The sequence below is a fragment of the Galeopterus variegatus genome, unplaced genomic scaffold (assembly GCF_000696425.1).
Source record: "Galeopterus variegatus unplaced genomic scaffold, G_variegatus-3.0.2 Scaffold1417, whole genome shotgun sequence".
Classification (NCBI taxonomy): domain Eukaryota; kingdom Metazoa; phylum Chordata; class Mammalia; order Dermoptera; family Cynocephalidae; genus Galeopterus; species Galeopterus variegatus.
The window spans coordinates 269,210-290,426 of NW_007727528.1; the positions used below are offsets into that span (position 1 = coordinate 269,210).

Here is a 21,217-nt window from a genome sequence, read left to right on the forward strand (position 1 = left end):
GGCTGGACGTGGGTGTCTGGTCCTCAACAGCATAGCTGGTTCACTGAGGCCCCCGCCACCTCCTTGCAGCTGGGGCTCCCGCCACTGCTCACTCCCTCCCGCCACTGCTCACTCCCTCCCGCAGCCACCCCCACACACTGATTTCCGCTGGGTCTCTTGATGGTACAAACGTGGGTGGGGGGGAAGTGGTCACAGAGACTGCCTCTTGTGAGACCCAGAGCCCTCAATGGCCCTGTCACTACCCAGTCCAGACCAGGTGGCCACCAAATGTGTGGTTGTAGGAACCCCACTAGGAGAGGCAGGAGCTGCAACCTCCAGTTCCGCCTTCCCCTCGATCTGGCACTGATGCCTGGTCCAGCTGGGGCGAAGAGAGCCCCTCAACGCTCTTCCTCCCCCTGGTGGCCCGCCACCCTGGGGGACCCTCTCCCAGCCAGGTCCCGTCCAGGATACCACTCCTGGGCCCTAAACAGTCACTTCTTCGTTTTTCTAAAGGTTTATTTTATGAAGTATGTAGAATAAATACATTGGTAACATTTTTAATTAAGTTTTAATTAAATCGGAGACTTTGTACTCTGCCATGCCGGGCCAGGTCAGGCGTTGGGAGGGGACAGGGCATCTCCGTCTGGCCGCTACCCCATGGAGGCCGCTTCTTCCTCGTCGCTGCCATCGGGGGCCGCATCGGTCCCAAAGTAGCGGTCGCCAAAGTTCCCTGGAGAAAGCAGGGCGTATGGCGGGGCCTCCGGGACGCCCCCACCCTGCACCCCCGTGCCCCCACACCGCCTCACCGATGCCCGGGATGATGCGGAAGAGCTGGTTGACGCGCTTGTCTACGGCCGTGGTGATGATCCGCACGCGCGGGAACGCGTAGGCCACCGAATGCACACCCATCTCTGCCATGAGCAGCGACAGCAGGAAGATCTTGTCCTCGGGCACATCGTGGTCCTGCGGCGAAGGCGGGTCAGTCCCAGCTCCACGGGCGCCGCCTGCCGCCCCCGGGCCACTCACCAGCAACACGCGAACGGCCATCATCGCCGCTGCGCCTGTGGACACCGTGCAGTCCATCAGGATCACGTGGTCGTCACTGATGTCCTTGGGCAGCCGCAGGTAGTGGAGCTGTCGGCGGCCACGGGGTCAGCGAGGGCTCCCGCTGGGGCTCCGCGGGGTCGCGCCCCCAAGCCCCCGCCCCCCGTCCGGCACCTCGGGCTCGCCCGTGAGCTGATTGGTCTGGATGAGGATGGTGCCAATGCGCACGTCCTTGCACACGGCGCGCAGCGCGGGCTCCATGGTCTCTCCGGCGCGCAGGATGGACACGCCGGTGATCTGGAAGCGAGACTGAGCGAGGGGACACCCGCCCCGCGCCCCGTCCCCGCGCGCCCACCCCACCCCGCGCCTACCTGCTTGCCCGCATAGCACTTGCCCGTGTAGTCTCGGCCCTGAGGGGTCTGCACGACGCAGTCCTGCGCAGAGCCGGGTGGGGACGTCCGTGAGCACGGAGAGCCGGCACCCCCGACCCATCCCCGCTGCCCATGCTGCTCCTCACCTGGAAGGGCAGGAAGGAGAGCGCGTGTTCGATGAGCAGCCGCATCAGCCTCTTGGAGTAGAAGATGAACTCGTCCCGGCTGGTCTCCTTGTCCCTGCGGGGCGCCCACAGGTTCAGCACAAAGTGGGCCCGCAGGGAGTCGCCCCACCCCGCGCCGCCCCGCAGGTGGGCCCGCACCTGATGATGGTGTGCATGCCCCGCACCTGCGGAGTGCTCTTGAGAACACTTAGCGTCCGCGGCAGGGGGTGGCACTGGTGCGCAGAGGCCAGCGCGGCCCTAGGGACACAAACCAATTGGGGACACTCACGAAGGGGCATCTTCTCTCAGAACTGCACCCTCCCGCACAGGACGGCTGCGCGTCACCGTGGGCTGCACAGTTGTAGTGGGGCAGCAGGATGTGCAGGGTGGGGGGCTGGCTGCCTTCCTGTGGCTGATCTAGGGGGAGATGCCCCCATCTTCACTGCCAGGCAAGGGTGAACGAACACAGTGGAGGCGGAGCAGGTGACCATCTGGCAGAAAGCCAAGGAGGCTGGAGTGTGAGGTGTACCCCTCCTGAGCTCAGGCAACGGGAGGGTAGTTTTAGTCGCCACAATAGGCAGCTTGTCCCCCATCTCTCCCTGAAAAAACAACTGACCTTTGGGGTCAAACCCTGCCCTGGCCCATCCCTCTAGATGGTGTGTGGCCCCTCAAGAGGGGGACAACACTGGCTTAGTGCGGCCTGGCTGCCCCACCCCGTTACCCCAAGCCTGGAGAAGAAAGACCGGCAGGAGCAGGGGCGGGGGAGGAGCAGGCGGGGGCAGGGCCAAAGGTGGGGCGGGGGCGGAGCCGGGCAGCAGCAGGTAAGGAGTGGGGGCGGAGCCGGGCAGGAGCAGGTAAGGGGTGGGGGCGGAGCCGGGCAGGAGCAGGTGAGGGGTGGAGGCGGGGCAGGGGCAGGCGAGGGCGGTGAGGAGCAGGTGCAGGGCGGCGGCGGGCACACACAGCAGCACCACAACCAGAGCGCGCTTTGCTCACATATCCCAGCGCAGCTTCCTCTGCTCGCCAAGTGAAGAGAGAACGAGGCAGGAAACGGGGTTTACAGAGAGAAGGAAGAACAGAGAGAAGAGCGCTCAGTCGGGGAGGGCGGGGCGGCCCCCGCGGCGGCTCTGGCGGCCACCAGCTGGCCTGACAGGAGGCAAGAGCACCACCCACGCCAAGCCCCACACTTCCGTGGCTGACCAGGGAATGGAAAATGTAGCCGGTCGCGATGAGGCGCTTTCTCAAGTGTGAAACCCTGGAAACTTTTTTTCTCAGAACAAAGACTTCAAGAGGAACCTTGCGTGCCCTGGTCTTGGTGAGGGCCAAGCAGAGACTCATGCGGGGACAGGAAGCAGGGGCAGCCGGCACCCGCGCCTGGAGGCATTTCCAATGCACAGTGAGCTCTTGGGGCACCCAGTGTGCACGTGGGAGCTCTCCCACCAGGTGGCTCAGCCTGGAGCAGCCCAACTCCATAGAAAGCCCAGGAAAAGGGCGAGATGACGGGACATACCCCAGCCCAAGCTTCCTGCCTGGGCGCAACACTGCTCCTCCTGGCCTGAGGTGCACTGTGGCTTGAGGACAAAACTGGGACACAGCAGGGCCATGGTGGGCACAGAGACAGTGGGCTGGCCTTCACCACCACCCCAGGGAAAGTCGACTGGCCTGGGGAGATCAGGCAGGGGCAGTACAACAGGCCCTGGAAACGGATCTAGGGCATCTGACTGCCTGGGACGCATCTGTGGTCACTGCCCTGGGGCCTGGCAGTGCTGGCCAGGACAGCTATGTTCTCTGGGGCTGGACCCCAGAGAAAGCCCCACATGGGAGAGGGGCCTCCAGCTAGGTCCACCCCACCCAGAATCAGGCGCTGTGTGACCTTGAGGAGGTCAGTTAACCTCTCTGTGCCACAGTATCCTCATCTGCCAGCAAGAGGAGGCAAAAGCAGTGCCGGGTCCACTCCATACCACAACCTTCTGCATCTGGGGGAGGGCTGCCCCACCCCGCCTGGCTAGGTGATGGCCCAGACCCGGAGCTCCATGTGGATGTTGGAAATGCCTCCATCTGTGCAGACAGCTGCGGAGTCTTACCTGACGCTGAGTTCACGCTGCGGCAGCAACACAGGGAGACACAAGGGAACGGGTGACGCATCAGTGACCACAGCAGGCGGCCAGGCCACCCCCACCCAGGAATGGATACCATGGGAGGTGGTATGCTTCTAACAGTTGCTAACCTGGGGACTACTTGGGTCGGGACCCGCAGCTCAAGGCTGCAGTAGTCAGAGCCAGGACCCCCAGGCTCCACTCTGCAGGCCTCTGGCCTCCTCGGCCTGTTAGAGAGCACACCCAGAGCTGGCCTGGGCTCCGAGGCCCAGCCACAGAACACCCAGGGCATGGGGCTTCTGTGAGGGTCGGGGGATCATTCCTATGGTGACCCACTGAGAAAAAGAGGAGTCACTAGCCTGACGTGGAACTTAGCGCTGAACCCACAGTCATGTGCCAACAGGAGAGCAGGTCACCCTGTCAACCCGAAGAGCTGGGGCCTGAGCACCTGCACCTCCCACACCTGCTCAGAGAGCCCAGCCCTCCACCCAGCACAAAGGGCTGATGAGGCTGAGCAAGCAGGCCCAGGGCACTTGAGCCGGTACTGGGCAGGGGACCGTGAGCACACAGGTGTGCAGAGAGCAGGCCGTGTGGGCAGTGATGGCAGAGGAGGGGGGTGGGGCCTGGCGCTTACCTCCTCCAGCTGGCTGTGTACATGCTGCACGATCAGGTCGATGGCCACTGTGTTCCCGCTCCCTGGGGAAGCACAGGGAGGGTGATGTGCAGGCCGGCCCCCCTGTACCCCGCGTGGACCCCCACAGGCTCACCTCTGGGCACCACGATGTCCGCCAGGCGCATGGTAGGCTGGATGTGCTGGTCAAAGGCGGGCTTCACAAACTTATTATACTGCTTGATGACACCCTCAATGTCCCGGCCTCGCTCGCTGATGTCCCTGCGCAGCCGCCGCACCAGGCGGATGTCAGAGTCCGTGTCCACGAAGATCTTCATGTCCAGGAGCTAGACAGGGACCACAAGCTGGTGAGTGGGGCCAAGGCCTGCCCTGTGGGGCCACCCAGGAGGAGCCGGGCACCAGAAGTGCCAGCATAGTGACCCTGGACCAGCTCCTGCAGCAAGACCTCCTGCTCTGGGTACTGGGACCAGGGCCAACTCCCCGCAAGGCACCTTTTGGGCCTGGACATCAGCCTGTGCCCGTGTGTGGGGTATGTGCTGACAAGATGGGCGAGCACTGTGCTGGCTACTTTACTTTGCTCCATGAAGCTCACGAACACATAGGGGACTCAGGCTGGGTGAGTTCAGGGTGTGGCCCCACACTCAGCACACAGCAGGTGGCCTCTGAAGGGGCTGTGTGGGGTTTGGGGGCCAGGTGTTGCTATGTGCTGGACAGTGGGGTCCTGTGGGCCTAAGCCAGGGGCAAGGCCTGGGCACTGGGATCAGGCAGAACTGGGCCACACTCTGGGCCGGCCCGTGACTCACTCGGGAGAGTGTGGTGCTGATAACACCAAGGCCCCGGGTTCAGATCCCATATAGGGATGGCCGGTTTGCTCACTGGCTGAGCGTGGTGCTGACAACACCAAGTCAAGGGTTAAGATCCCCTTACCGGTCATCTTTAAAAAAAAAAAAAGAACTGGGCCACACTCAGCTCTGCCCAGGAGGCCCATGTGCCCCGCAGCCAAGCCCCTCCAGCTCACTGCCTCAGGATGATGTTGGAAGAACGAGCAGAGCATGGAGAGGGGCGCGCGACCCCACCACACTCGCCCTGTGGTACACCCACAGCTGCCCAGGCTGGGCAGTGCCCTCATAGCGTGGAGGCCTTGGGGATGGGGTGGCTGGGGACTTCCTAGAGGAAGTGTGTTCCAAGACAAGTCAGCAGGGGACAGGGTTGCTGTGAATGGGGTTTCCAGCAGGCCCTCACCTCCAGAAGTGTCTTGTCGGCAAAAGCCATGATGCCCTCAAAGATGATGACGTTGGCACCGTAGAGTGTTTTCTGCAAAGGAGCCGAGAGCTGCTGGTGCCCAGCTTGTGCATTGGCGGCCCCCTCCCAGGTCCCTCAGCAGCCCCGGACCTACCCAGTCCTTCTTCCGGCTGTGGGTGGTAAAGTCGTAGATGGGCACCTTGACACTCTTGCCCTGCTTCAGTTTCTTGAGGGTGGAAACGATGAGGTCGAAGTCGAAGGCGTCCGGGTGGTCGAAGTTGAAGTTGTTGTGGGCGGCCTGCTCCTGCTGCTGCTTGGTCAGCACCTGCCAGGTGGAGGCTGCAGACAGCTGCAAGCACAAGTGGGCCCCCTACCCATGGCCAGCGGGCAGGGGGCCTGGGACCATGGGCCTGCATCTCTGGGGAATGCTTGGGGGAGCTGGGCAGGGGCCATACCTTATAGAAGGAGTCCATTGACAACAGGACCACCCAGGGCACGTCCAGGGCCTCGATGATCATCCTGGCCACGGTGGTCTTCCCAGAGGCACTGCCACCTCCCAGGCCTGCCAGGAAGAGCAGAGACCCCTATGAGCAGGAGCAGCTAGGCTGGCCGCTCAGGAGGGTCCCAGAGATGCTGCCCATGCTGCCGCTGCCTGCAGGAACAGGGCGGTCAGAGCCCTCTCAAACTAGGCTGCCTGACTTTCCTCTCCTGCTCCCCAGGCCGGCTGCCAGAAGGCAGACAGGCGGCACAGGGCAGAGAAGATGACAGCCCGGGAATCTGGAGGCAAGTCCTGGCCTTGTGCTGTGCTCACCGATGACAAAGGCCTCTTTGGACTGAGTTCCATGCTCATTGTACCAGGGTGGCCGGCCTGCTGTGTAGATGGTGCGCTTGCTTGTGCGCAGCAGTGGTGGCTCGGACTTGCACTGGCTGGTGGTCCGCTTCCGGGGCGAGCGCCCAGTGCCCACGGGTGGCAGGAGTCTGTCCAAGGACTCTGCATTGCTGCTGAAGAGAGGGGCGTGCTCAGCCTCAGCACAGGCCTGGCATACCCCTCCATGGGGAGGACCCACCGGGCACAGCCGAAGTGGGCACGCCCAACTGGGGGTGCACAGAAAACTCGCTCATAGCTGGTCCACTTGGGGACCTTGGGGGTCCTGGGACCACTGGATAGACAAACCCATGTAGCTCAGCCTGGGTACAGGGCCTCGAACCATCACTGTCCACCCAGCAAGGACAGAGGTCAGAGAACAATGACAAGGGAAGATGGGGGACGCAGTGTTTCTGGACCCTCCTCTTCCGTGTGGAAGGGGCGTCAGCCATGCTGGGCAGGACCCTGCCCCCAGGAGACGCAAGGTAGGCACATGAAAGACAGGCAAGGCCCCTGGAGGACCTTGTCTCCCGCCCCAACCCAGGACACTCTGGGCAGCCCAATCACTGCCACCCTGCAGGGTGGGTGCCTGAGGAAATGGGAAGGCAACGGTGGGCAGAGGTGAGGCCAGGCCAGACTGTAGACACACACATGTGGGGCGAGAGGCCACTCCATGCACGACAGGGCTGAGGGTCTCAACCAGGGACCTGATACACCTGCTGGTGACAGGAGGGCTCTGAGCAGGGTGGCGCCATGATCTGGTCTCGGGCTGTCAAGAGTGCAGGACGGACAGCAGAAGGCAAACACAGGCTGGGAGACCAACGGGAACCCACTTGTTCTTTTGGTCAGCCCTCCTGGACCCCCAAGATAGAAATCTCCAGCATCCTGCACACACCAGGAAGAAGGTGCCACCCTATCTGGGGAGAGGCAGAGCCCTGCAGGCTGCAAGGCAGAAACTTAACCCCAGGAAGGCACAGACTGTGCCTGTTTCAGCCACACTGCACCCCTCGTGCTAAGCTGACATTCAGATCCCAAAGGCGACAGGGGTGCCGTTACTGACCACAGCCTCAAATTCCAGAGGGGACAGCTTCTGGGGAAGCCTGATGTGGCTGAGCGGTCCTCTGGAAGGCAGCACCAACCTGGCACCAGCTCGGCCTGTTCCGAGAGGCTGGGATGTGGCGCCAGGTATACAGATGCCGTGGGGACCGACACGGGTGAGGCAGAAGGCGCTTGTGGCCACCGCCTAAAAGAGAAACTGGGCCGGTCATGGTGGCCCCAGCGTCACCTTTCAGGCTTGCCTGAGAGATTCTTGGGTCAGTGGCTTGGCCCGACAGGTCATGGCCACTGAATTAGGGCAGAGCCCCCAGCAGGCAGGCAGGAAGTCTATGGAAACAGCAGCTGGAGGTGCAGGACAGACTCCTCCTAGGGTGCTTCCCATGCAGCATTGCTTGTCCCGCAGCCTGGAATCTCACAATGAGGGACGCTGCTCGGCATAATAGCCAAGCCTGAGAAGAATGAGGCAGGTCTGCAGGAACAGCCAGGGAAAGGCATCCTCAGAGCACAGTTAAGTGACAGAAGCAAGTTGCAATGACATGACTGTGTTTATATGAAAGCTGGTCAACAAAGATGAAGAACACACACCCGCACATGCCTCTGTGTAAGTGCGTGTGTGAGATGTGTGTGCACATGCCAGTCATAACAGATTGCCCTGGGCACCAAAATTTGGAACAGGAACTTCTTCTTCTTTTTTTTTTTTTTAAAGATGACAGGTAAGGGGATCTTAAGCCTTGACTTGGTGTTGTCAGCACCACGCTCACCCATTGAGCTAACCGGCCATCCCTATATAGGATCTGAACCTGTGGCCTTGGTATTATCAGCACCACACTCCCAAGTGAGCCACGGGCCGGCCCCTAGAACAGGAACTTCTGCCACGTTTGAATGTTTTATAAGCACATGTCCCTGGGTAATAAAAAACCAAGCCACGGTCCGTCTTTGAAGCTCACTGTCACTGCTACAACCCGCTGTATTGGACCTGGCCCCCAGTGCAGAGCTTCCCCAGGACTGGCCCATGGCCAAGACAAGCATCTTCCTGCCTCTGGCGGGACAAGTATCTCCAGCTTGGGAATGCTGTTGTTCCCAGCAGTATGGTCCTCCCAGAGCACCCAGCAATGCCCCAGGCCAGGAAGACAGTGTCTTTGTGCCCCCGTTGGGGGGGGGGGGGTGTTGTTAGTGGAAGGCAGACACCGAAGCCTAACACGTGACAAGCTCTCCTGGCAGCTCTCAAGGGCTGTGAGAACGACATCCAAGCATCAAGAAAACTACCCATCTGTATCTGACAAGGAGCCACGCTGTGCCTGTCCTCGGGGGACAAAGAAGACAGGTCTGCCTGTTTCCATGCCATTGTTAGGAAAGCGCAGGGCAGTGAGCACTGGGAATAATTAGCCGGTCTGCCGCGTTCAGCCTCCCCTGTGCACTGGGCCTCCCCTCTGCGGCTATGGAGACAGCTCCAGAGCTGAGCGCTGACACTGGCAGCGACTAGCACAAACAGCACCAGCAGCACCCAGACAACTGGGCAAGGGGGGCCTGAAGAGACGCCACTCCTCTGTGCACTGAGGCCGGAGCAGGTGGCAACAGCATGGCTGGCCACCAGTGTGTGGGGGACATGCACTCCCATGGTGGTGGTGAGGGGCCACCTGCACCCCCCTCAGAGATGACGAAAGGCTCTCAGCCAGGAAGGGTGGTGGGACTCAGCCAACACAAGTAGCTACGTCCCTGGGTCCCTGGATGCTGCTCACATGGGCACACGAATCCACCAACAGCAAACGGCTGGCTGTGAGGTACACCCTCGGGAATATCATAGCAGACCCCCTCAGGTTCCACCCTAGAGGTTGCCAAGCCCATGGCAGCAGCACGTTACCCTCGGGAATATCATAGCAGACCCCCTCAGGTTCCACCCTAGAGGTTGCCAAGCCCATGGCAGCAGCACGTTCCCAGCAGACAGGCCCTCTGGGAGGGCCTGGAGGCCATGTGGGTGGCGAGCACATCCAGGCCATCCACTCCTCTCAGTGCCTAACCCCACCAGGGAGGAAAAAACCAGCACAGAAAGTATGATTTGCAAAGTAGCAGGGCTTGAGGCTGAGTGGTTCTGCGCTGTCTCCGTGCCTCACCCAGACTTCAGTGGTGAGCATGCTCACACACACACGGCTGGGACTGACGGGGGATAGAGGCTGGACAATGGAGGCCCAGGGCTGGTGCTGTGCTGCCCCCTTCCCCCCATTCTCACCTGTAGTCTTCTAGTGGCCCGGCCTTCCCAGTGGGAGCCTTCAGGTCCCCCCCCCCCCCGCCATTTGTGACTCTTCCTTATCCTACTGAAGTAAAAACCACCACTACCTTGGATCCCCTTGAGGCTTGTGCTCTGACAGCCTGCTGGGAAGAGTGCCCACATGGCGGGAACAGTTGCAAGCAGGCCAGGGATGATCTCCCCAGCAATCTGCCTCATCTCAGGCTTGCAATGGCCCCACAGCAACAGGCTGGGTCTACGCCAAGCCCAGCTCCACTGCCTTCTCCAAAGCCAGTCTCTGTCTCTGACAGCCAGAGACAAAGTCTCTCCACATTGCTCACGAGAGGTATCCCTGAGAGGGAAAAGTTGCATAAAAGACTTCGTTCCTTACTCACAGATGGACAAGGGTGCTTCTGACCACAATGACAAAATTTAATTTCAACCCACAGAATTGTGAGCCACAGCAGACACAAGACGCACCCATAACCAATGACCCCAAGCTCTGCCCGGCCATTTGCTTTCTGACATCCACAGCCACACACCACACAGGTCCACAGCAGCCAAGACCATAGAGATGGGCTCTCCTCACCAGCAGGGACTCACCTGCCTTCTGCTCCAAGGGCCCAGCACCCCGAGATCCTGATTCCAGGGTAAGCTGTGGGGCTGCTCATGGCCAGAGATACAGGTGGGCACGGGGGTCCTGGAGGTGGTGCTCCCGGACAGTAGGTGATCCGAGGGGTGTGCGTGTGGGGCTTAGGCGCTGGCAGTTATGGGAGACATCACCATCTCTCAGACCCACAGCAGCCTGCCAGGACAGCTTGGAGCTCTGGCCACCTGAACTGCCCCATGGGTGGGACCACTCCTTTAGGCAGCACAACAAGTGAACGGCCAGGTGGGATCAGACCCCTGCCTAGCGGAGGCTGCCTGCTTTATGGTAGGGGGGACAGGGCAGCCGGGAGGCCCCAGGAGCCCCCACCGTACTGAGGAACAGCACTCGCTGCAGGTCTCAGAAGCCAAGGCCACAGGCATAAGAGGATCACCTGGCTGGGGGCTTGTGCGCCTGATATTAATAGCACCGACTCTGCATGGCATGGCCTGGACAACCAGGCCAGCCCTGCGTGTGAGCTGCCCCTCCCGTGCACTGGTGGGCACACTCGCCCAGCCCAGGCCTTGCTGAGCACCACTGTGCTCTGACACCCTTTCCAGAATTCCCAGGAAAAACCTCCAGCCCCTTGCCTGCCTGGTCTGCAGAGCGAATCTTCCCACAGCAGGACAGGGAAACTGGAGGTGCCTCTCAGCCAGGTGACCTGAGTGTCAGTGCTCAGCTCTGGGCTCCACCCCTGGCCCCAAGGTGCCTCCTACAGGCATAAACAACTCTGAAACTCTACCCTCTGCAGCATCCAAGAATAACCATCCCGCCCTGCCCCCACCTCACCCAGTGCTCAGCAGTCACCTGGGGACACAGCCCCTCCCCCACCCACGGCAACAGGAGGAAGAGCTGATTCGGCTCCACTCTCAGCGAGTGTCGAACAGCTAATAATCCCTTTACTAAAGTCAGTAAGTGCATCTGCTCAGAGGTCCCAGCTGGCCCCAACCTTCTCCCAGGGACGGAAGAATCCACCCTGGGTGTCAGCTCCTACCACGGAGTCTCTATGATTTGGCTTCCAGTCCCGACAAAGGGGCAGGCAGGCACTCCGGGAAAAGGGGAGGTTCCGCACCGGGCTCACTGTGCTGGAGGCAGCCTCCCCTGGCCACCTGGTAACTGCGGGTGTGTCTGCCTCCCTTCTGAGGCACCCGTAGGCAGGACTACCCTATCTGCCTGTGTTCCCAGGAGCTTCACCCTCCTGACTCTGCTCCCAGGTGGCTGTCCCCGGCAGGAGTGCAGAGTCAGGGCCCCTGGGGATCACCCCGGCATGCACCCCGGGTGCCCCAGCTGGTTAGGACCTGGGGGCTGGGCAGGAGGCGAGGCTGCAGCCCTGTGCTGGTCCACCCAAAGGAGGTACGGGCCCAGGAGTGTGGGGGCTACCTGAACCGCCAGGCCCTGCCACAGGCGACCCAGCTCAGGCCGGGCTCGGCAGGCACCTTCCGCGACCAGGGCTTGGTGGAGCTGGACTATTGGCCACAGCGGCCCACGACAGGGAGAGGCAGGCTCTTCCCGGTCGTCCTGAAGTAGGTACCTCCCACTCTCCTTACTGTCGTCCTCCCCAGGGTCGGTGTACCCTGGCCCTGTTCCCTGGTGTTCCCAAACTTGTAGTGCGCAGACACCCGCCCCCATGGGCCAGGGACCTCGATTCAGGTAACACCTCCAGGACCAGCCACACTGGCGGAGGCGCCTTTCCGCCAGAGGCTCCCTGCAGTCCCGGGTGTCCGGGCTGCCCCGCCGCCACCCGGGACCTTGGAAAAAGAAATCAATAAACATTTATTTGATACAGTTGTTCTTAATACATACAGTGGATGGTCCGCCCCCGCGCCACTCGGGGCCAGGGCACGGGGCGGGGACAGAGGGTCACAAGGCGGGCCGGGCCCGATCTCACCGTGAAAACGTCTCGCAAATAAACACTTTGTAGATAGAATATATACGTATATATGCGGTTACAGGGGATAGCTGGAACCTCTTTCGAAATGCACTTATATGTACTGAGAACCGGCATTTAAAAACCCAACGCATAGGACGCGTGGCCGCGGGCAGCGGCGAGACACACCGCCCTCGGAGCCACCGGGGGCAGGGGCGAAGGTCACGCCAGGGACGCCTGAGCCGCCTTTTCACGAGCAAATAAAGTGCATCCTATCGTGTGACACGTCAGCCCTCGAGCCAGCCCTTGTGGGCGTGCTCCTGTCCTCGGGGCGACTGGGTGCGCTGAGCCAGAGGTAGATCTGCAGAAGGGACCCCCCCCACCGGGCCTCGGGCAGGACCGCACCCCGGGGTCTGCCAAGCTGGTTCCTCCCACCGAGGGCATCCGTCGAGGCCATTATGCCGACCCTGCTGAGCCCCGCCCAGGGCCCTGTCTCCTTGCAGGAGGACTCTGCAGACCACCTTGCCACTGCCCCTCGCCAGCCACCGCGCAGGAAAGGGAGATGACAGCAGGGAGGGACAGGACGGAGGCTCCACCCAACAGCCACTTTTGGCAGCAGCCCCCGAGCCCACTTTAAAGACAAAGAAGGGGGTTAAAGTGCTAAACATCAAGTTATCCAGGGCCCCCCCCCACACCAGGGACTACCTGTGGGCTTTGGGGTGTCCTGGAAACACCCTCCAGCAAAAGCAGGCTCCCCACTCCTCTCTGCTCCCCAAGGGCCAAGTACCTGAAAGGCTAGGGCAGGTGGCCACACCGCAGAGGTGTTCCAGCCCAACCTCTTCCTGCCATTGGTAACAAGGACAAAGTGCACCAAGGCTCCCGCCCACGCCTGCCCCACCTCCACCAGCTGTACTCAGGGACACAGGAAAGAAAGCCCTCCTGCCCCAAAGCCCCAGCCCACCCTTGGACCTTTGATACTGGGTCACACCCATCCCTGCCCATGCCCCAACCTCGGATCTGGTCAGTGTGTGTGGGTAGGGGGAGCCTCCCTAGCACAGGAAAGACAAAGGAAAAAGCTGGAGACAGGAAGTGCACAGAAACTGAGTCCCCAAAGCTCCCCTGGAACTTGTCTCCCTATTGCAGGTGACTGGAGCCCAGCTGGAGCCTCTTCTCCCTGCAGCTGGGTGAGGGCAGGAGCTGGGGGGCAGACGGGGTGCCCAGTCAGTACTGCTTCCCTGAGCAGCAGAAGGCCCCCAGCCCCAGAGGCCCATGCCCTGGCCCAGCCAAGCCCCCAGACCCACTGTCGGCACCAGGAAACCCTTAGCACCAAAATGTCAGATTGTTGTTTTTGTATAAAAAACAGGATAAAAAAAAAAGGTTGTTACTTGTCACAGCAACAAAACTGGCATCCACTACACCCAGGAGACACAGACACACGGGCAAATATCAAAATTCACATCGTCCAGGATCGGCTAGGCCGAGCCTTCAGCCCACCCCCACCCCCCACTGGAAAACGGCCCGTCCATGCTCCTGAGCACCCTCCGCCCTGCGACGCTGTCGTTTCAAAAGTAGGTCCCATGGAGGAGGCTGCCTGGCCACCTCCTCCAGGCACCCTGGACTCCCTGCCTGACCCCTGCCCAACCTGCAGACCCAGCTGTCCCCAGGACCCCAGCAGGAGCAGACAGAGCTCTGGGGCTGCCGCCAACCAGCTGTGGCCTTGGCCAAGCCCCTCTGCTTGCTGTCCTCCAGCTCCTGTATCAAATGGCCACATACCAGAAACAGAGGAGCAGGGAAAAAGGGAAAGGGGAGGCTCCCAAAGGGGCTCGGTCCCTGGGCCAACCTCAGCCAGGGGAAGGCTCCTTGCCACAGATCCCTGTCCCACATGCCCATGGGCCCGAGAGCCCAGACTAGTCTATTCCTATCCCATCAGGCTGCCCCGAGAGAGGCCTGCAATGTCAGAAAGCTGAAGGCTGGAGGCAGAGCACGCTCTAGAGACCCTCTTGTCCCCAGGATGGCAGCTGTGCCCTGAGGCCCTGGGCCTCCAACTCCGCTCCTGCTGCCCTGCAGGAGGGAGGAGAGTCCCTCCCTTGCCTGAGCAGGGAGCACTGTTGCGGTTGGCTGAGGAAAGCCCTGTGTTTGAGGGGCTACCTCCCCGCACCATGGTGGCAGGGTCAGTGGGGTGGGGCCTGAAGCACAGCAGGGATTACATGAGGGATAGTGCAGGCCTGGAGAGGTAGAGAACAAGCAGAGGGACCAGCGATGGGTGGACAAGGGCACGAGATGGCTGTCGGGTCAGCATGGCAGTGGTCAGACAAGGGGTCTGTCCTGGAGGTAGCTGGGGGTGCTGGAGCTCCAGTGTTGGATGGAGGTGGGGCCCAGATAGTGGCAGCCAGGCCTGCTCAGGTGCCCTCATCAGCCCAGAACCACAGGTCACCAGAGATGCCCACGTCTTGGGGAAGCCAGGGTGGGGACCCAGTAGGGCCTGTGGAAGCAAAGATGGGGGCCCAAAGGCCTATCTGCCTGCTCTGCACTGAGCCCCTGTGGCGCTGAGGCCCCAGACCCTGCCGGGCCCACTAACAAATGTTCTTGCGGGAGGGTAGACCCTCCAGGCTATTGCACTTCTGCTGCTGGCCCCGCACCCCCCAGGAGCTCCTGCCCAGGTGTGCCCTGCAGCCACCTGAACAGAGGGCCATCTTCAGGGAGGGGAGAGTGGCTGGCTGCCCCCCTGGACGGATGAGTAGGCAGGGTGGGGGATGGAGAACTGGACAGGAGGTCCTAGAGCTAGCTGCCCCCGCCCTGGACAGAGTGGGGCTTGGTGGCCGGTGTGGGGGCCGGATCCCCCACTAGCTCACTTTTCAGGTGACTTGCCGGCTCCCGCCTTCCGGCCCGTGGAGCCCCGGGCCACCTTTTCTCTGCCTCCTGGGGGCCAGTCGTCCCGGCGGGGTCCCAGCTTGGGTGTGGGCTCCTCGGGGGACCGCTCTTTGGGCTTGCGACCCCGCTTCTTCCCACCCACTAGGCTTTTCTTTTTCTCTCTCTTAGGCACCACTGAATCCTGGCTCCGGTGTTTGGGAGGCGGGTCTGCTGAGGTACGGAACCAGTTCTGGGGAGAGAAAGGCAGTGATAAAGACCCAAGGACAGGACACAATACCAGGGCCAGGCACGACTGAGCACCAACACTCAAAGCTGTAGGCCCAGCAGCTTTTGTGGCCAGGCAGGCAGCTGCATTGAGGTGGCTGGGGGGCAGAGCACTTCCCAAAAGGTACCCCCCAAAAGTGGCTCCAGGGCACCCACACCTCTCGGCTCTCCCAGGGAAGCCAAACACTACTTTGAAGAGAAACTGCCAGTTTCCTGACATTGGCCACTGGCTCAAACACACACGGAGCAGCCATCACCTCTCCACCACCCCACCCTGGCCCAGTCCCCGCCCTGGGCCCAGCCCCTCTAGCTGCAGGCCTGGCAGGTAGCTCTCGCACCTCTGCGTGGGTCTTTAGGATGTGGTACTTGACGCCGCTCTCAGAGCTGAACTCCTTCGGACACAGAAGGCAGCCATACTTGCCCACCAAGTGGTCCCCCTGTAACAAACAGAACAGTCCAGTCCCCAAAGGTTGGACCCTGTCCCCAACCCTTGGAGGACCCAAAGTACCCAGAGATCACCCTGCAGCAAGACCACCAAATCACCCCTGCTGCTGGGGATTTGGGGAGTGAGGAGAGCATGGGAAGAGGCAGGTGCCCCGAGGGAGGACTGCAGACCCTTGCCAAGGGTCTCTTATCCCAATCTAGTGTGTCCTCTGCCCAGCTAGGGTGACTACTCACACACACTGAGATGAGAAGCCCTGAGGGCAGGATTCAGGACCAAATGGCTTGTTGCTGGGTGTAAGGGACAGGGAGGTGCCCTGGGCTGGCTTTTGGCCACTGACCAGTCTCTGGGTCTATGGAAGAGGCAGACCTATAGGGTGCAAAGTGGGGTCTCATGCTAATGTGTGGGGACCCCTAGTGGGAGTACTCTGGGAGCACTGAGTACACCCTTGGCCATGGAAGAGGCCCCAGAACTGACCTTGCTGCAGCTGGCGAGGTGGGCCTTGAGGCCGGACACACTGGAGTAGATGGCTTCGCAGCACTGCAGGGGAGGCAGGCATGGGCAGGGGTCCAGCAGGCACCACACAAAGTGCAACCCTGCCACAGCCCAGGGAGCCCCCCAGGAGTCCTTGGGTTTGGGCGGGCTGGGCATTAGGGCCTGATGTTAAGGCCCCCTGTGCAGATGGGGGCCTCCATCTAAGGACCCTGCAGGGGCTCAGGGTCAGAGATGGGCTGATCACGTCCTGATGGGTCTCCATTTCAGCCTCTGCTCCTGCCCAGAGGGCCATACCTGGGCTCTCTGTCCCTGAGCCCGTCTCCCCAAGCCCACCCCATCAGCCCACCCCAGCTCACATTGTTGGGGCAGCCGACGTGGCCTTTCTCCTTGACTTCGTTCTTCCACGCCTCCAGCAGCTGGGGGCTCAGTGAGGGGAGGCCTGGCCGAGTGTAGTTGAGCTGTGGAGTCAGGCACAGCACCACATGAGTGGGGCCAGAGGACACCCCCGCTGTGCCTCAGTAGCAGGCATCGTTAGCCCCTCCATGGTCAGGGGTCGGCAGATGGCATAGGTGACAGGGGACTCTGGACATGTCCTGTCCAGAGACCAGGAGGCTGGAGGCCTGGGGTAGCCAATGAGGAGTGACCGGGGCTCCAGCGCTATCTGTGGTGCTTGGACCGGCAGCTCACCCGTGCAGTCTCAGGCACGAGGTCGTCCTTCATGCGCCGCTTGGTCCAGTCGCGGGCTAACTCGTCCTCTGCAATCTCTTGCAGGTGGAACACGGCAACCTGGGCCGATGTGCGGCGGATGCGGCCGCTTGGGGTCCGCTCCACGCCCAGCAGCTCCTCTGCCTCTAGCGGCTTGTCTGTAGATTCCTCAGGGGGCTGGAGGGCAGGGTGAGTCACAGTGAGGAGCAGGCCACACTGGCCCCAGAAAGTGCAGCACCCGGAGCACACGTGGACCCAGGGGGTGTGGGCAACACAGGCAGCCCGTGGGGATGTGGAAGCACCAGGGTCCCAGGTTCACACCCTCCCACCTGCTGGGACACACGCAACTCACAAGGAGAGATGGGGTCACACGTGTCAGGCAGCACATGGACACACATGTAGCACACAGGAAAGAGAATCATGCCACAACACAGGGCCACATGAGAGCTACAAGGATACGGGACCGTAGACCACTCACCGGGGCTGTGTGCTCCGAGCGTATGTGGTAGTCGTGGCCAGCCTTGGAGCGGTAGGTCTTGCCACAGTGGGTGCATGGGAACGAGGGACTGTCCACTTCACAGGGCAGCTTCCCGCAGCGCCGCTGGTGGTACTGGTAGCCCATGAGGCTGGAGAAGGCGGCCCCACAGCCCTGGGGGATCAGGCATCAGAGGTCAGGTAAGTGGCCAGCGAGATGCCAAGCCCCATGCCCCGCTGTGTGTGCCTCCACTGACCTCCTGGGGGCAGCGCAGCCGCCCCATCTGCTTCAGCACCTTGCGCAGCCGGTCTCGCTCCTCCTGCTCGCCCCCCTCAGAGGCCTCGGTGTCGGAAGGCTGGGAACAGGGTACACCTCAGTGCCCCCACTGCTAGGGGCCCTTGGCCCTGCCCCTGCCCAGGGGCAGGGCCACAGTTGTCCAAGGTTAGACATGGGGAAGCTGAAGTGGCGGCGGGGTGAGAGATCGGAGCTGGGTCTGTCATGTACCTTGGCACTGTGCTCAGCCATGGTGTGGTAGTTGAGGCCAGCCTTGGACTTGAACTGCTTCCGGCAGTGCTGGCACTTGAGGGCGTCCTGCAGCTGCAGACATGCCCAACCATGAGAGGCCTGGCCTCAGGGCTAGGGGGCAGGGGGCTCCTCCCTCCTGGAACATTCTGGGGGCAACCTTACCTTCTGACACACCTCCATGTGTTTCTTGAGCCCCACGAGGGTCTTCCGAGTGACCACATTGCAGGTGGGGCAGACAGCCTCCCCCCGCTCATGGATGGCCCGCTGCCACTGCTCCTCAGGGCCACCTGTGGGGCAGGGCTGGGGCCTCAGGGGCTTGTGGGGGCTCCTGGATGCCCTGGACGCCAAGTGCAGAATCCGAGGTCCACACTCAGCCCCCCATCCCTGTGTTCGGGATCCACCCCACAGTAGAGACCTGCCCTGGGCCTCTGCCAGGCAGCCCCCACCTGGGGCTGGGTGGGCCACAGGGGCCAGCGCTTCCTTGCTGACAGTGATGGGGGTGGCCAGCACCTTCTTCCGCACGTCTTCGGGGCTTGGCCCCTCCTGCTTCTTTGAGCGGTGAACTCGGGCCTTGTCCTCGGCTTTGGCCAGGCCTATGTACACACACAGGGCAGGGCAGTAGGTGTGGGCTGTAGGGGCTGGCACACATGTGGACAGGCCTCGCCCCAGAGGTGCCCAGCTGGCTGGGGTCTCACCTTTGAGCCCAAAGGTCCCTGAGATGGACGGCTGCTCCCCTGTAAACTTCTTGGGTGTTTTCTGTTTCCTTCCTGACTCGGGGGAGAGAAAGTAAGGGCCAAGATTCTGGTCAAATAACCATCAGGAGGCCAGAACCACCCTGGCTGCTGCCCCCAGGCTCTCTTCTTACTGTGCTTTGTGCGCTCTGGGTCCTCTTCAGAGGTGGGCACAGGACCTGCAGCCCGTAGCACCTCTAGGTCTCCAGAGGGCCTGCTGCCTGGCAACAGGGAGCCGCTGCTGGGGTTTGCATTCAGCTGCAAGGCTGTGCTCTGGCCTGTGGTGGACGGACCATACTCCCTGTTCTCTGGCCTTGCCTGCTTGGATGGGATGGGGCAGGCATCCAGGCTGTCCGCAGACCTACAGGGAGCAGGTGAGATGAGGGCCAGGAGGGCCTGACCTTGGGCCTCTTAACCCCCAGGCTGCGGCCGAGGAACACCCCAAGCTGGAACAAGTGCTCGTACCTTTTCTTGCCACCATTCCTCCCTGTGGCACGCGGTGCTTTGTTCTCAGACTTGGTCAGCAGTACCATTTTGCAGGGCGGTGTGTGTCTGCTGATGGCAATGGGCCTGCTGACCGTTACCGGCTTGCTGACCACAATGGGCCTGCTCACTGTCACTGGCTTGGTAACTGTCATGAGCTTTGTGACTGGCATGGGTTTGGTGACCGGCACAGGCTTGGTGACTGGCACAGACTTGGTGACCGGTATTGGCTTGGTAACTGGCACAGGCCTTGTGACCGGCATGGCCTTGGTGACTGGCATGGGCCTACTGACTGTGACAGGCTTGGTGACTGGCATAGGCCTAGTGACCGGCACAGGTTTGGTGACCGGCACAGGTTTGGTGACCGGCACAGATTTGGTGACTGGCACAGGTTTGGTGACCGGCACGGGCCTGCTGACCGTAACAGGTTTGCTGATGCCGATGGGTTTGCTGACACCCACAGGTTTGCCAATAGTGACAGGTTTGCTTACTCCAATGGGCTTGCTGACCCCAACAGGCCGGCTGATGGTCACTGGCCGGCTAACTGGCCCAGGCTTGGGGGCAGGCAGGGGTCGGTCCATGTGGTTCCAAATCCGGTGTTTCTCCAGCTGGGTCTTGGAGGTGAATGCGGCCTCGCAGAAGGGACAGGGGAAGGCCAGCCTATCTGAGATGGCGCCCTGGGCAGGGAGGGCAGGTGTGGGCTGGAGCCCCACGGGCCTCTGCCCAGACACACCCCCAGGCCTCCTCTTCCCCAACCCACAGCCCCTTACCCCTTGGCACCGCTGGTAATGGTACTTGAGCCCGTAGATGCTGGGAAACTCCAGCCAGCACCCCGAGTTTGGACACTTCACCCTCGAGTGTGCCTTGAATTCATCTTTCCACTGGTTCATCAGGGAGAGCTGGGCGTGGGGAAAGGCTGGGCTGCTGACCCCTCACAGGCCTCTGTTATCCCGAGCCCCAGACTCAGAGCCCTCCCCAGGTGTTCATGGCACACAGGCCACATAAGTCTCTCAACCTTAGGACTGCAGCCAGAATTCAGGCCATCCTGAGCAGTGGCCACCAGACCTGTTCTAGAAGCCTGACCAAAGGAGTCCACTGGGACGTTATGCATGTCAGAGACTAAGGCCCCAGGCCACATGAAGCCCACCAGGCCAGTGCTCATACCCGGAAGTGACCTCAATAGGGAGACCCCAGCATTAGCCCACCCGGGCCCTCAGGGAGCTCACAGGAATGTCTCGGAGGGCCTGGTTCTCAGCTTTTGGCCGTCCCTTTTTCTTCCCTTCCATCCTGTCACTGGCTGGACTTCCTGGGTCAAAGCAGAGTGGGGCTTGGCCAGGCACTGTCTGTCCACTGCAGACCACCGGCATCCCTGCAGTGCACAACACACCAAGGCTCAGAGGCTATGTGGCCTAAGGGGCTGGTCAGTTCTGGAGCATGCCTTTTTTCCCCAACACCAAGGCACAAGGGGCAGGGGTCTATGGTCAGCTTGCAATAAGAACCTAGAACCCAGGGCTATGTTTAAGACAGTCCCCATCCTAGGAAGGCCCTCAGAAACTCAGGTGGCCTGGCTAGGTGCCCGGAGACTGGATACCGAAGGACACAGCCTATTCCATCTGCTAGCTGTCCATGACCATCTGGAATGGGTTTTGGCCCTGAGTCCTCTTACCCAGCTTTGGTGGGTCATGCAGCATGGGAAGTCGAACCTCCTTCCGGCCACCATCCTTCCCGGGTCCACTCCTGCTGGACCCCTGGAGCCGGCGGCCTCCTCCAACACAGAATGGATCGGTCATCTCTGCAGAGCACATGGATAGGCCTGAGGGGCGACAGGTCCAACTTGCAATGTGCCTTGGGGCTGCCCTGGAGCCCTGCCCCCTGCAGACAGGCCCTTTCTGGCCCAGGAGGGGAGCCTTGCTGTGCTTTCGGTCATGTGGGAAAAGCAAGGTGGGCTTCTGATCAGGGGAGAGGCTGACAGCTATGGTCTCCCCAAATAACCCAAGAAGCACTAGCCGCTTGGAAAGACCTAATCCTGTCCTGAGACACCCGC

The 21,217-nt window shown here is 61.4% G+C and overlaps 2 protein-coding genes across 3 annotated transcripts; both read right to left on the minus strand.

The window, feature by feature from the left end:
• Window positions 1-477: 477 nt before the first annotated feature.
• Window positions 478-10,443, minus strand: UCKL1 (uridine-cytidine kinase 1-like 1). Its single transcript, XM_008576869.1, has 15 exons — window positions 10,273-10,443; window positions 6,336-6,523; window positions 5,980-6,086; window positions 5,679-5,849; window positions 5,525-5,596; window positions 4,419-4,608; window positions 4,286-4,347; window positions 3,640-3,656; window positions 1,718-1,816; window positions 1,541-1,634; window positions 1,395-1,457; window positions 1,198-1,320; window positions 1,006-1,113; window positions 786-942; window positions 478-709 (listed from the first exon to the last, which is right to left on the minus strand). Exons 1-15 carry the CDS (start codon window positions 10,338-10,340, stop codon window positions 630-632), a joined length of 1,599 nt encoding a protein of 532 aa, XP_008575091.1. The 5' UTR covers window positions 10,341-10,443; the 3' UTR covers window positions 478-629.
• A 4,587-nt stretch (window positions 10,444-15,030) lies between these two features.
• Window positions 15,031-20,963, minus strand: ZNF512B (zinc finger protein 512B). 2 transcript variants are annotated; one of them, XM_008576870.1, is made up of 16 exons: window positions 20,840-20,963; window positions 20,400-20,542; window positions 19,944-20,072; window positions 19,156-19,850; window positions 18,825-19,051; window positions 18,655-18,726; window positions 18,406-18,552; window positions 18,122-18,246; window positions 17,939-18,031; window positions 17,691-17,789; window positions 17,438-17,608; window positions 16,942-17,136; window positions 16,611-16,712; window positions 16,237-16,299; window positions 15,656-15,754; window positions 15,031-15,282 (listed from the first exon to the last, which is right to left on the minus strand). In XM_008576870.1, exons 1-16 carry the CDS (start codon window positions 20,961-20,963, stop codon window positions 15,031-15,033), a joined length of 2,736 nt encoding a protein of 911 aa, XP_008575092.1. The 2 variants fall into 2 exon arrangements, with proteins under 2 accessions (XP_008575092.1, XP_008575093.1); XM_008576871.1 differs by lacking the exon at window positions 20,400-20,542 and having other exon boundaries at window positions 20,840-20,956.
• Window positions 20,964-21,217: the final 254 nt, after the last annotated feature.